General features: G+C 31.5%; 1 protein-coding gene across 1 annotated transcript in view; it reads left to right on the forward strand.

Annotated features, from left to right (window-relative positions):
* LOC130452643 (disintegrin and metalloproteinase domain-containing protein 11) overlaps positions 1-13,515 on the forward strand; it is a 768,870-nt gene that overhangs the window by 546,684 nt on the left and 208,671 nt on the right. The window contains exon 5 of the mRNA XM_056791998.1: positions 13,312-13,377. Within this exon, the coding sequence (XP_056647976.1) occupies positions 13,312-13,377 (66 nt within the window). The remainder of the gene's footprint in view (positions 1-13,311; positions 13,378-13,515) is intronic.

Raw genomic sequence — 13,515 nt, forward strand, 5'->3', positions numbered from 1 at the left:
CACCCTACACGGAACAAACCGTGGTCTAATGTTAATCTGAGAAACACGGAAATTTTACAACTGAACCAACCTAACCTAACCTAATCATCCGTATCCAATTACCACGGATATTAGTCACTCGTGTAAGGTTGTGCAAAGTTATTCTTACAGTCAAATTATTTATTGATAAACTTTTTGTATAATTGTCAGATTTCATCTGTAGGTGGTATTTGTCCGTGGATGATATTTATCTGTGGACATTATTCATCCGTCAGTTTAAACTTATTATTGTAACATTCACGTCTGAAATTAGAGACACGGATAGAGCTTTATTCGGCTCATTTTCTTAAAAATGACCGTGTATCTTTGGTTGAAATTAGAGTCACAGATTTTTCCGTGGAGAGTGCCAATAGACACTCCGTTTATCGAATTTCTCGAATTCTAACATAACCTAAACAAATTAATTTCTCCAAAAACTCGAATGTTAGAATGAATAAATCAGAAATGACTACCGTGCCACAATACGTGAACAAAGTAATATTAAAAATGTTTAAAGAAAAACGTAAAAAGCCGAATGGATTACACACTTACATAGTTTCTCATACCAGAAGCATTAAATCGTCTTTGTGTCTTAGGAGGGGGTCCTGGAAGTTTGATGCATATGCAGCACCAGCAGCTGATTAAAAAGGATGTTATATTAAAAAATTAATCCAAGCCACATTCCCGTCCAATCGCTTATTTCACTCTAGCTACACTCGCATTAAGACATAGATAAGTTGCCAGTCGTCTAACAGTCCAGCCATCTTCCAATAATTTTTCGGTGTTTTGGCTACACTCTTGGATGGTGTCGTCCATAAATATAAAAAATAGTATTGAGCTTAGCCCAGCTCCTTGCCTCAGTCCGTCGTGTGTCATATCTGATCTTATATTTTTACTAATCACTTAATTTTTCATTCTTTCATAAATTGATATAATATTTGTAATCAGCTTTTCGTTCACATTTCTTCTATATAGACTTTCTATATCTGCAACCTAAGTATACTGTCAAATGCTTTTTCTATATTTAAAAATTAAAGATACGAATTTTGTGTACTAGCTGTTTTCTTCTCTATTATTTGTTTTAATGTAAAAATATAGGTAAAATTCAATATAATGAATACTAATATACAATCAAATCTATCGGAGTTTATACATAATGTTTTAACAAATTGGAAAAAATAAATACATTTTTTAACCAAACGATTTCCATACAATTTTTTTACTTTGATGATTATTCATTCATATGAATTTATAATCTACGAGAGCAGTTGAGTGTTAAAATTTTCTTTTAACGTTAGAAATTATGAACAGTTAAATTCCTTTTAATAATTGGAAGATAGAATATGAAATTGTTTTGAAATTCTGTCTCTAATAAAAACCAATAATAAATTTCACTACAAAAGAATTTATTCAGTCGGAAATATAAAGACGCGTATAATTTGTCAAAGGTAGATATTTAGAAATGGAAAACTACCAAAGGAATGAAAATGCTTTGTTGAAATTTATTGCTGGTTTTTTTAAATACTCCAATTTCAGAGGGGAAAGTATGGAGAGTACTTCGAGATGTCATTAAATGAGATATATTCCAATTTAATAACTACTAAATGATTTTATAACAACTAGGGTACCGTACGTAGATTATCGAGTTTATTTTCCATTATAATATTTGTTAATATTTAGAATAAATAAAAATTTTGCTGGATCCAATGCATAACTATAAATTTCCAAATAAATGAAGACTTAAGTTGTGGCTGAGAATTAACAGTATTCGACATAAAAGTTATTATTGTTTGCTTGATAGGGTTAATTGTTTGTTAATAAAATTCACCAAACAAATTTTCAATTAAAATTTGATTGATTGTGCTGTCAGTGGATTAGTCCGGGCGCTGGCAAGGGTTCCCGTAGGCCTTTATAGGTCGCCACGAAAAAATTATTGATATCTATGTTTTTGGCCCGGAGAATAGATTTTTAAGGAGTGAGGTCGGCATTCTGGTCAGGTTCTTGTTATTAACAATTTAACTATCAGTCTGGCTGCAAATCTTCTAACGAATATTTTCGTTTTTTACTTTTGAAAAATATTCATTAAAACCAAAGTTGTAGGCAAAATAGTGTTGAAAAAATGTAAAAATGCGCTCTTTCAATCGGTCGTGTTTCGGTCTGGGCAAATTCATTTGACACTCCAAAGAAAATACATTTTCCTCCAAAACGAGTTGTCATACGTACATTTTCAAACATTTGGAACAGTTTTATAGCAATTGGAAGACAAAATTTTAATAGACAAATGACAATTTATCATTTGTTAATAGCGCCATTTTTTTCCGCATAGTAATATGATAATATAGACAACTTTTAAGCCCTCTCTTGAAATTCCATGACAATTAGTTAATATATTACAGCCGATTTTTGGAGCAAAGCCGTTTGCCGTGGGCTACGGGCCGGACTATATCTTAAAAGCAAAGCAGGCAATCGAAAAAATGACTTCGTCCAACTCACAGCACAAAAATCAATTAATTGTCATAAATTTTATCTAGAAAACTTCCCATCGTGTTTGTTTTTTATCTAGTGTGAGTCCCAGATATTTCTCCCCTGTTATCGACTAACCAGGGTAAAAAAATCGCAACATAAGTGTACGAGACGATCATCTCGGTCAGTTTTCGTACAGTTCCTTAAATATCAATTTCAGATTATGGAAACTCTTGCCGACTATTTTCTTTAATCTACCATAGGCGTAGATGAGTCATTTTATAAATTTACAGTGGGCTACAACGATTTCTCATCAGTTGAGGTAAGGATACGCCAACTTTGGAATATTTCAGGTAAACGAATAGGACCTAAAAGTTCTGAATCCTTCAAATTGCATTTTAATATTAGATAGGTACCAAGTAATATACAATTGAGAAATGTATCTTCACAATTTGCGGAAACCGTAATTAGTAAAATTCCATATAACATAATAATCCACACTTTCAATTGGTTAAAATTCCACCCTAAATTTTGCACCCTTTGTCAAATTATTTTTATTGTTTTGTTATGTGTTTAGAAAATAATATTCTCGCTGAATGACACTGTGAATCTATATCTTATTTTTGCTTTTCATTTCAAAATTCAAATCCCGAGCAGCATAATCTTTCATCACGAGTTGACGCAAGCCTCTTTTCAATCATTCAGATCATAGTTTCCGAAAAGTTCTTTTATTTATTTAGTTTCATTTCCAATTAAAACTTACATTCAGTTATTATTTTTGTGAAACGTCGCATTTTCTATAATTTAAACTCATTTTTGAGTTGATGAGTTTGGTCATTATTTCAAATTTCAACAATTGAAATTCCATACGAAAAATGTTCCATATTCCATGTCGGATTATTGACAAATTAATTTTAAATAGAAACTCACCATTCAAAGCTATAACAGCTGGGTCTCTATTGCATTCATCGATCGTATATAATATCAAAAATATATATTCGATAGCGAAGTTATGGCGGAATTTTATTATACCTGACACTAGGGCCTCATACAGTACAAAATGACAGTTGCAACATACGGAATAACGCGATTAAAACATTAAATCGACATATTAATGTTTTACGAGACTTAAATAACTTTTATTGTCATCGTATTTTCAGTTTACATTACAATTTAATTAGTTCTGGTGAACCATAACCACATTAATTATGTTAAATTCAATTAATAATTGTGTACTCCCTTTGGGAAAAACTGGTGATCGTGTCCCACCTTTTCGAAAAATTGAAATAAACAACTTTATTACTTAGAGCACGTTTTATTTGAGACTCTGACTCAATTTACCTTCATCAACTTTAAGAAACCAACTGAAATAAAACAGCTTAACAATTTTCTCAATTTTTATGAATAAGAAAATTTTTGGTAAACGTTCAGATTATTCTGTAATATTATTTAAAATAATCGTATGAGAGAAATCATAAATAAAAAAAGTCAATGATGTGAAACCAATATATTTACAGATGAGCGTCATAAATGCCTAAAATAATTTCATTAATCAATTATTTTTTTATTCATTATATGCTAAATTTTCAATATACCAAATCGTCATTTCCTAAAAATTTCTCATGAATCGTAGATCTACTTTCCTCGTATTTTATAATGAGAAATCTGTATTTTCTGTTATCAATACTCATACTTGATTTTCAATGGGAACAATACATTAAATCTATCCGTGAAGAACAAAAAATCATCGAAAAATATGAAAGAATTGGGGATAATACACAGAATAGAATCTCAAGGCGTAGCCAAATGGATGACTAGCTAGTTCATTGTGTTCCATTGTTTTCACAAACGCGTTGTTTTAAACGTTAGGATATCGAATTTCCCAAGACTTTATAGAAAATCCAGACGTATATTTGTGTCATATTCTCGCCGCCTTTTCAGAGTTACCGTAGTTTATATAGAGACAAAGAAATATATCAAACACGTTCTCATACCTAACAATTTCACGATTAAATAGTATGAATATCAAACTTATTGGAATCTAAAAGACATTCGTTACAAAAACTGCTTTTGGATAACGTTTTATTTTAGAATGTTAACAAGATTTTTATTTAAAATTCGTACTATTTTAAATGGTGATACTCATGAAGAGAAAAAAGAAGAAGAATGCTTCATTGTCAAAAATTGTTCACACATTGTGGACAAGTGCTTGTGAATAACTACAAAATAAATATTAGGAATTATATGTTATAGATTTTAATCCAATTGGCGAATGATTATGCATTATTGCATTTAACAGCTTTGAGCCTTTAACGTGCAGTAAGTACTATGCTGGGATCTCTGGATCCGTTAGTGATATTCATAATGAACACACTGTTTACATTACCACTTCACCAACACTCACAATTCCGCTACCTGACGCGCGATTCGATAAACAACTCTTCAGAGACTGGAAGTGAATTATTTGGTTATCAAAACGCACCTCAGTCAGTATAATTGTGAGTGTCGGTGAAGTGGTAATATAAACGTGTGTTCAGTGTTAAGTATGTAAATAAACATCTTGCTCCGTGCATAACTGTGTAATGACCTTTCTAAAATAGGAAAAGCGTGCTTATGGATTCAGAAAATGTACTCAAATTTGAATAAAGAAAGAAGATTCGATATTTTGCATGTTAACAAGATTCATATTTGAAAGTCATAATTTAAATTGTGAAATTGAATGCTCCATTGTCACAAATAAATATGCGTTCAAATTCTTGCGATATTCGGAAAAATATATTATAGATTTGATTTAAATTGACAAATGGTTATGCATTTTCTGCATTTGACAGTTTTGAGCTTTAATTAATTTTGAACGTGAAGTAGGTACTAAGTTGCAATTTCTGGATCCTTTGATGATATTAACACTAAACACACTACATCCAAAGACGCAATATTTTGAATATTTTGAAGAAGTTCCTAAATGAATACTACTGTCTAGTTTGAGTATATACCTCAGCTGTCTTTTGTAGCTTGAAGATTTGCTCGAATTGAGTCGCATAACATGTATCCCAGTAGTCCAAATCGAACATGTGACTCAAAAAGATATAATAAACTGTTATAGAGGTTGATAACATTAGTTAACATTTACAAATTCAAAGACGTCAATGATGTGTTATTTAGCACAAAAGACTGCAGCGTATCTTTAATTTTGAAAACGTTGAGAGAGCGAATTCATATCGTACTAAACAGACCTATTGTACAGCTGAATACAGGGCTTACTCTTTGATGCATCGTTGTATCAACCCTTACAAGCTGACTTCTGTTAGTAGGTATTACGTAAACCACGCGAGAGGTGTTTTCCTGAAACTGTAGTACTGCAATTTGTTATTTAAAATATTATGATTAACACAATCGAAAGCCTCAGAAAAATCGTGGAAAGTAGTTGCAGTCAAATAATGATTGCCAAGGCTGGAGTAAACTTTATTTGGGAGGGAGAATATAGCATCATTTGTGCATTTGTTACTTGAAAATGCAAATTGATGTAATAAGTATTTTATATCTAAGCAGAAATGATGAAAGCCTTTTTCGACCAATCTTTCAATGATCCTAGACATCCTTACATGGAGTTCAATTGGATGATAACTCGATCCTAAAGCAATTAAGAGAAGTGTCTTTTTAAATCGAAATTCTCATTGAAGTGTGTATCAAAGTGCATTCCGGCAGACTCGAAAACACATTTGATGTAAGTTCATCGGTACCAGACGTGGATTTATTTTTCATTAACTGTACTACGAAGATCTGCTGAAACTACGGGTATAAAGATGAAACATCAGCATCAGAGAGATAAATGAAAGGTTATCAGGAGACATAGATTCCCTTGACGAAAAAGTCTTGATCAGATTATGTACAGTAGATCAGATTTCTTTCGCAACATTAGCTCTTATGCTCTTTCTTTATAGTTTTGGATGGAGACACTGCTCAAGTTAACTTTTAGTGGCCCAGAGTTTATTTTGCTTATTTTTAATACACCTTAGAGGACAAGAATTCATAAATCTTGAGTATTGTTATCAATTTCACAACAACCGATTCAATTTTGAAAATAATTATAAGAGTAATTGAGTAGCCTCGGTAATAAACTGTCAATTGCCTATTCTCTAACATCATCAAATTTTCTTGTACACGATCTAAAAACGTGTTGTATGAATCTTTCCTAAACTAATTTTATCGCTAATATATATCAGTTGAGGTTTTACGGATCTAAACAACGCTGTAAATTTCAAGATTGAAGGATTTATAGCTTCTTCTTACCGTAAAATTCGAAATTTTTATGGTTTGAATATGTCATGTACCGAGCAACATATACCGATAAATAGTTAATACAGGAAACGACGTCAGTGTTGCCGAATCAATGCGCCATTATAGCGTAACAATCGAGAACATTAAATTGGAAAGAACTTACTATAGTATTAGTACGGTCAAATTAGGAATGCGAACGTACAAAAATTGGTATGAATAGACAGTAGATCACATACCTAATGCTCTGTTTCAAACAAATATTGATCCTTAGAATGGGTAAAAAAAACTGAAAAATAATCTAATAAACTATTAGCGACATTGTGAAGATGACTAGATGGCGCTAATTACACGTTTGCAGCTGCCCTAACCCCCCCCCCCATATATTAATGTTGGTAGTGTGATACTCTTTTGATTTGTGAATTCTCATCACACCAATAATGGAGTTAATGCAGTTAATATACTTTGTCCCGTGAAAACATTAATCTATAATAACTTGTATTAAGAGCTGTTTGTTCTTGTAATGTTAAACAGAAATCTGGTAGATCGTTTGGAAAAGCTCCTATATTTGTTGGTAATAACAATGTAGTTACTGCTCCTGCAAGAGCTCGAAGAAAACGTTATCATCTGTCTTTCCACTGTTGATTGCCCATGACCTTTTCGTATTGAATTAGTGGTTTACGTGATCATTATTTGACAGTTTGAAATACTACTTTAGTTTTTTTTCTAGTCAAATTATTAAAACTATAGGAAAATAACATGAAGAACTTGCTTGAAGATTATTGTGTGAAAGAACGCGCCCTCTGAGTCACAAGGAACTTTAGGATAAGTCGTACAAAAACAAAGATAATGAGAATACATAAGAAAACAGGCTCTGGATGAAGAAAATAGCGAAAATTAAGACAGTAATGTAGTTAACGATTTAGTACCTGATGAATTGATATGAAGAGACCTGAAGAAGGAAATAGCAAACATTGAGGAACATGAACGTACTAAGATCATGGATATATCACCTATAGAGGTGGGGAGATAATAAATAACAAGTAGGTAATAAACTTCGAACCTATAGAGGAAAAATGCGAAAATAATGGAAAGCAAAACCATTTGCTCGGAAAACACGAATACGCGACTGAAATCAATTCTTTTCTTCTGTATTGATTTCGAACTAACTTTTATACGTAGAATTGAAGCAATATTTTCATTACTACCTTAGTTATGCAGACAATATTTCGTAGCAGCAATTTCCAAACATCTTACATCGTTGTGACATCTGCCCACGATCTTGGGATCGACAAGGACATCACATTGTGATCTTTGCTCAAGAAATATGAGAGCAAAGCATCGATTTAAAATTTATGGAGATTGTAAAGCTTAATAATGCTTTATTTTTATTTTTTTTCCTATTAAAAATTTGAGGTTATGTGTTTTTAATTGTTTTTCATTTTATTGTGTATCTGTAGATAAAAGTTTAGCTTAATATATGAGTATTTAAACATTTTATTGAATGATTTATCATCTTCTATGGTTAATAATTAATATTAATCATCATGCCAGCATTGGTTATTACATTATAATTTTCAAACCAGAATGATACAAATTTTTGCTGTAGAATGATATTTGTGTTCTCTTGAAATATTGTATATAAAACTAACCTTAAAAAACTTATTTTCAGTACTACTTAGTGCGGATCTTGTAACTAGCGCCCTCTATGAGAGTCAGATATAAAAATTAATTCATGGGATGTTTCAGCTTCAATGAAGTATAAAATTCCGTTACAATGTTGTCAGTAATTCCGAAAGAAACGTAAAAAATATATATATTTAGATTGTTTTTCTTGAATACGGATGCCGTTGGGAAATTTTTTTACTAAGTGAATGTTTCATACAACTTTTCTCGAAACAAACAGTATAAATAATGACATTATAAGTGCGTTGTTAACATTACCAAATTTTAAATGTGCAAATAGCAAAGTACATGTTTTGCTTTAGCGTAAATTTATCTTGAGTTGAATTTTGGTTCTTAAATACCACACCTTCTACATTAAAGTCGCACACCCTCTTATTTAAAATTAACAAATGAATGTTCACGAGTTAAATTCCTGAAATTAAATCTAAACAACTCAATTTGTACCCCAACTGTATAATAACCCGGAGAATGTCATCAACACACCAACCCAAATTGCTGGTATACTCACCTGATTACTTCTCGGATCTTTTGCATATTTTAAAAAGTGTATTCCGACGACGCCAAGCTGAATCGTTAAAGAAACGGTGGAAACTTGTTCAAATAATAATTCTAATAGTCGTTTTACTAAGTTTAACTAGAATCTCGACTGTTAAGTACGAAAAGATTATTAGCGAAGTTAAGAAGTTCGCGGATTTATTCTACTCCGCATTGCGGAGACCTTGTTTATGATCTCTTCATATCATTTACTTCGAATTATGTGAACTTAATTGGAAAGGATTGTCGAAAATACGTGTTATTTTAATGAGAACTCCAAATATATTCATGCAGTTAATGAAGATGTTAACCTTTATAAACCCGTGGTCGAAAACTTGCAATAAATACCAAGTGCAAATGTATCCCAACACTTTTTGGGTTTATTATTATTTTTTGATTAAGTAATTGGAAGATTTTCAAAATTTTCACAAAAAAAAGTTGTAAACTTCGATAAATCGGTAAACACATTTTGAAAAAATATTATGAAATGATTAGTTATATCAATAGTTATTTGCATGCCAATTACTTAAAGGGCTATTTTGTTGGACGAGTCTGAAGATTGCGAGATAGGCAAAGCGAGGCTAGCAACAGACGAGTCCAACAAAGTAGTATTTCAGCCGTGGCACACACAACATTTTTTAGACGACGCATAAGATTCATAACTTATTCAATTAGAGTGAGGAAAGAAAATAAATAATAGAGAATTATAAACATTTTATTTGTTGAACAATATAATGTACTTAATGATATTTGCAATGTCAATATGCAAAAAGTAATGTTGATTATACCTCCAGGAAAATTATTAATATTTATTGGATAAGATGCAGATGGAATATTCTCTACTAGATGTTGATGGAATCTCTGTAGATGTGTTTGTGTCTTCGATAGAATTTGTTGATTGAATCGTATCTGTGGTGAAAGAAAGTATTCTGTTAGCAATTTCAATCTTGTTTATTACTTAGTCATCTATATAAGCTTCCGTTATAGTGGAAGAAGCCCACCCACCATACCCATGTAGATTTTTCTGAAAAATAAGCGAGCACTACGGTTTTCGATGGGTTTTTGACCTTTTTCGGATGGCGTTCTATATCATCTAATGGTTTCCGAATCGACAAATCATAAATATTTTATCGTATGTCACATTTTTAAAACATTTCACTGCAATTGACATAAAAAGAAACTTCTAATCTGCATTCCTCCAAAGTGGACTATACCGTAGATGTAGATGCCAGATCGCTCTTATTGTTGCCAGTTGCATTATTACTTGCACACATATTATATGCATTATATTTAGCTCTGAAAATCTGCATTTAACTATTTAAAAGTGAATAGTACGAATTAGACATTATTTACTCCAATAATAGTGTATAGAAACAATACTCAAAAGTATATCTGGAAAGTACTGATTTTTATTTTACTGTATATTTAGTTTTTTACAATAAAATTGACGAATGTTATGCATGAATCACATTTTTATTCAACAAATTCACAAGATTTCTAGTATATTTTGACTCTCCTATTCTGGGAATACAAAAAAGGTTTTTAGCAACGCTTACCAAGTTTCAGAAACAGCCGATAATCGCCGAAGAGCAAATTGAAGAATATACAGAAATTTTGAAAACATCGGAGACTGACTGCACTATTGCAGCTGTTGAATATTTGGGTATTTCTGCCTGATGCAACCACCTTCAAGGCAACACCATGTTTTTTAATGTCAGCGCTGCATTGAATCAGTACCAAGTCGCATTTATAATTTTTGTTTTGAAATATTGTATCGAATTATAAAATACTGAATATGGAGTTTGCTCAAAATTCTTCCTTTTTCAATTCTTCATGTGTAGCTGCTTCCCAACCTTCGGAATATACGTTTCGTTCTAAAATTCACAAAAACGTTCGATTGGCGTCAGCTTCAACTCTACGCCTCTCCCGCTAGGTACTTTGCATAATGATCAGTTGCCATATCTGGCCAAAACAAAAATTTCCTTCAGGATACCTTTTTATGATCTGTATCAATCTAGAAAGACAACGAATTGATATCGCCTACCATACCAACATTTTCGAGTTGAACTTTTGAAGTATACTTCTAAATTTACTTCCTCGCTTTCTGAAAATATTATTATTCGTAGTTACGAAAATAGAATATGACTCATTCTCTTTAACGATTTTCAAACCTTTAGCGGGCGAGAACTCGTTGTCACTGAGACTTTTAAGTTCTGATTTCTGTTCCATTTGCTGCTTTTCAAAATATTTGGGTGCTGATTCCCTCTATTTATTAACTACTTTCTGTTCTCTTACGATGTTGCTCGCTTATAGATTTTGAATTATATGCCCAATTTAGCGCAAACCTACTCCCAGTTTTCTGTGAGCCTCTTCAACTAAAGCTTCTTTCTTCGTTTTTGGCATTTTTTTTGCTTTCTGCCTGATCCTGAATTTCTTTCGATCGAAGTAGCTACCTCCACACGCCGACAGATATCGTAAACTGTTTGTCTGGCTATTTAGGCTAGCAACCAGCGGTAAAAAACGCTAAAACTGTAAAATTTTGGTAATCAACGTCGATTTTTAAGAAAATTTGGATTTAAGCTCTACTTACCCCCTTATTCAAAATCTACCTTTACCGAAAGGTGCTTTTTATTTTTATTTTTTGAGTAAAATACAATTTAAAAGAATTATTCGTACATATGTTGATATTCTCAAACAAGTTTATGATTATTTGGACTCATATAACCCCCCATATAACCTTTTAATATTATTATCCTCTAAGGATAATAATATTAAAAGTTCTTTCTAAAGACATTTTATATAATCTCGATTTTCATAAGAATTTCAAGTCTCAGATTTTATGCATGTTTGCGGTAAAATGAAGTTTAAATGTATTATTCGTGAATCTGTTGACATTATTGAACACGTTTATAATCAATCAGATTTATACAACCTGTCCAAATCGTCTCCTAATCATATGAATCATGCAAAAATAATCTCAACGATTCTTTTATAATTAAAAATGATTCAAAAGTGTTTTTATATTGAATTGAGAATATTTCGTCAGTATTTTTAAGAAGTGCTGCACACATACACAGAATAATTTCACTATATGCAAGTTGTTGCTCGATTGTACGTTCCAAAATTTAAAAAAAAAACAGTTGGTTTTTCGACAATAAATCGCTCAATTTCAAGGCTAAACAGTTTTTTGAAAGAGTATTTTTTGGGAAATTCCAAGTACTTTAAGGTCCATATTAAAACTTTCAATTCCCAGTTTCAAAAATGGTGCAACTCATAGGGGTTGCATAAGCCACATTTGGTATGCAAACTTTGAACTAAGGTATCCCATTAAATACTCATGATAAATAGGTTTGAAAAAGCTTAAAATTCTCGGCAAGAAAAACCCTACAATTAATAGTTGAAATAGTTTCTCATAACATGAATCAATTTGGGTGTATTTAAGAAAAATTTTTTTCAAGATTACGGAAATGCAGCGTTCAATTAAATCACTTTTTTTCGAAAATAAGCATTAGAAACCGTTCAAATCACATGGATCATTTTTTTAAAAAATAAAGAAGAAACTTCATTTTAGTTATGCAAAAGACCTTTGACAGTGATCATTTCGAAGGTATTTTTATGTGTTTCGAAAAAAATCTCTTGAGTTTATTCCAATAATTTCATCAATTTGAAGTTATTTGAGGTTAAAGGTTCTCAATTTTGGGGCTCTCCAAACATAGCCATCGTTCAACGAGCAACTACTGAGTTATTATTGAATTTACAGAGATCCCTAAACAAAACGAATCTCTTCGTTTTTTCATTAACTACATTTTTGTTTTTCATAATCTTGCTGATAAAATGGAAACTTTTTTAGTTATTCGTGAAAAACGGTAAAAAATATGCGTTTTGTTCAATAAAAAGATTCAATCGTTGATAATTCTAAAAGTAGCAACTTTAGAAAAAAATTTTAAAAATAAAAGTCAAGGAATTAGTCAATCTATCGATCTACGAATATATTTTGATAAAATAACCTATCACCCCAACGTCTAAAGCCCCCTCTGGCACATCTTTAGTTTTGAAACTAAATTAGCACCATAAACACATGTAATTGAGACTTCCTTTCAAAGATAATTATTAAGAATCAGCGTGAGTAACTGTAGAAATATACAGAGAGTATCCAGAAGAAATCGTTTCAAGTATCAATGCTACACTCTGCATATACAGGGCTCTTCAAAATTATAAGATTCTTAATCGGCATAAAGAATACTATAAATTACTTTTTGTATTCTCAAAATTAATGAGAATAGGTGGGAGTCAAAATATGCTGAGAAATATAACTGATATAAGTATTCTTTTCAGAGAGGTCAGGGCAGTGACAGCAGCACATCATCTTCTGGATTTTCCGGAAGAGGTCGTCAAACTAAAGTAAGTAATTCATTTTCTGCCATGAATTTTATGAACGTGAACCTTTTATAATAAAATTTCCCGTTCCAGTTGACTTTTTAATATAAACTGAAATATTTTTATTTCACGAAGACTATTGTTAATAAAGAGAAATGAAAG

This window comes from Diorhabda sublineata, chromosome 2 (assembly GCF_026230105.1).
Source record: "Diorhabda sublineata isolate icDioSubl1.1 chromosome 2, icDioSubl1.1, whole genome shotgun sequence".
NCBI classification, from domain to species: Eukaryota; Metazoa; Arthropoda; class Insecta; order Coleoptera; family Chrysomelidae; genus Diorhabda; species Diorhabda sublineata.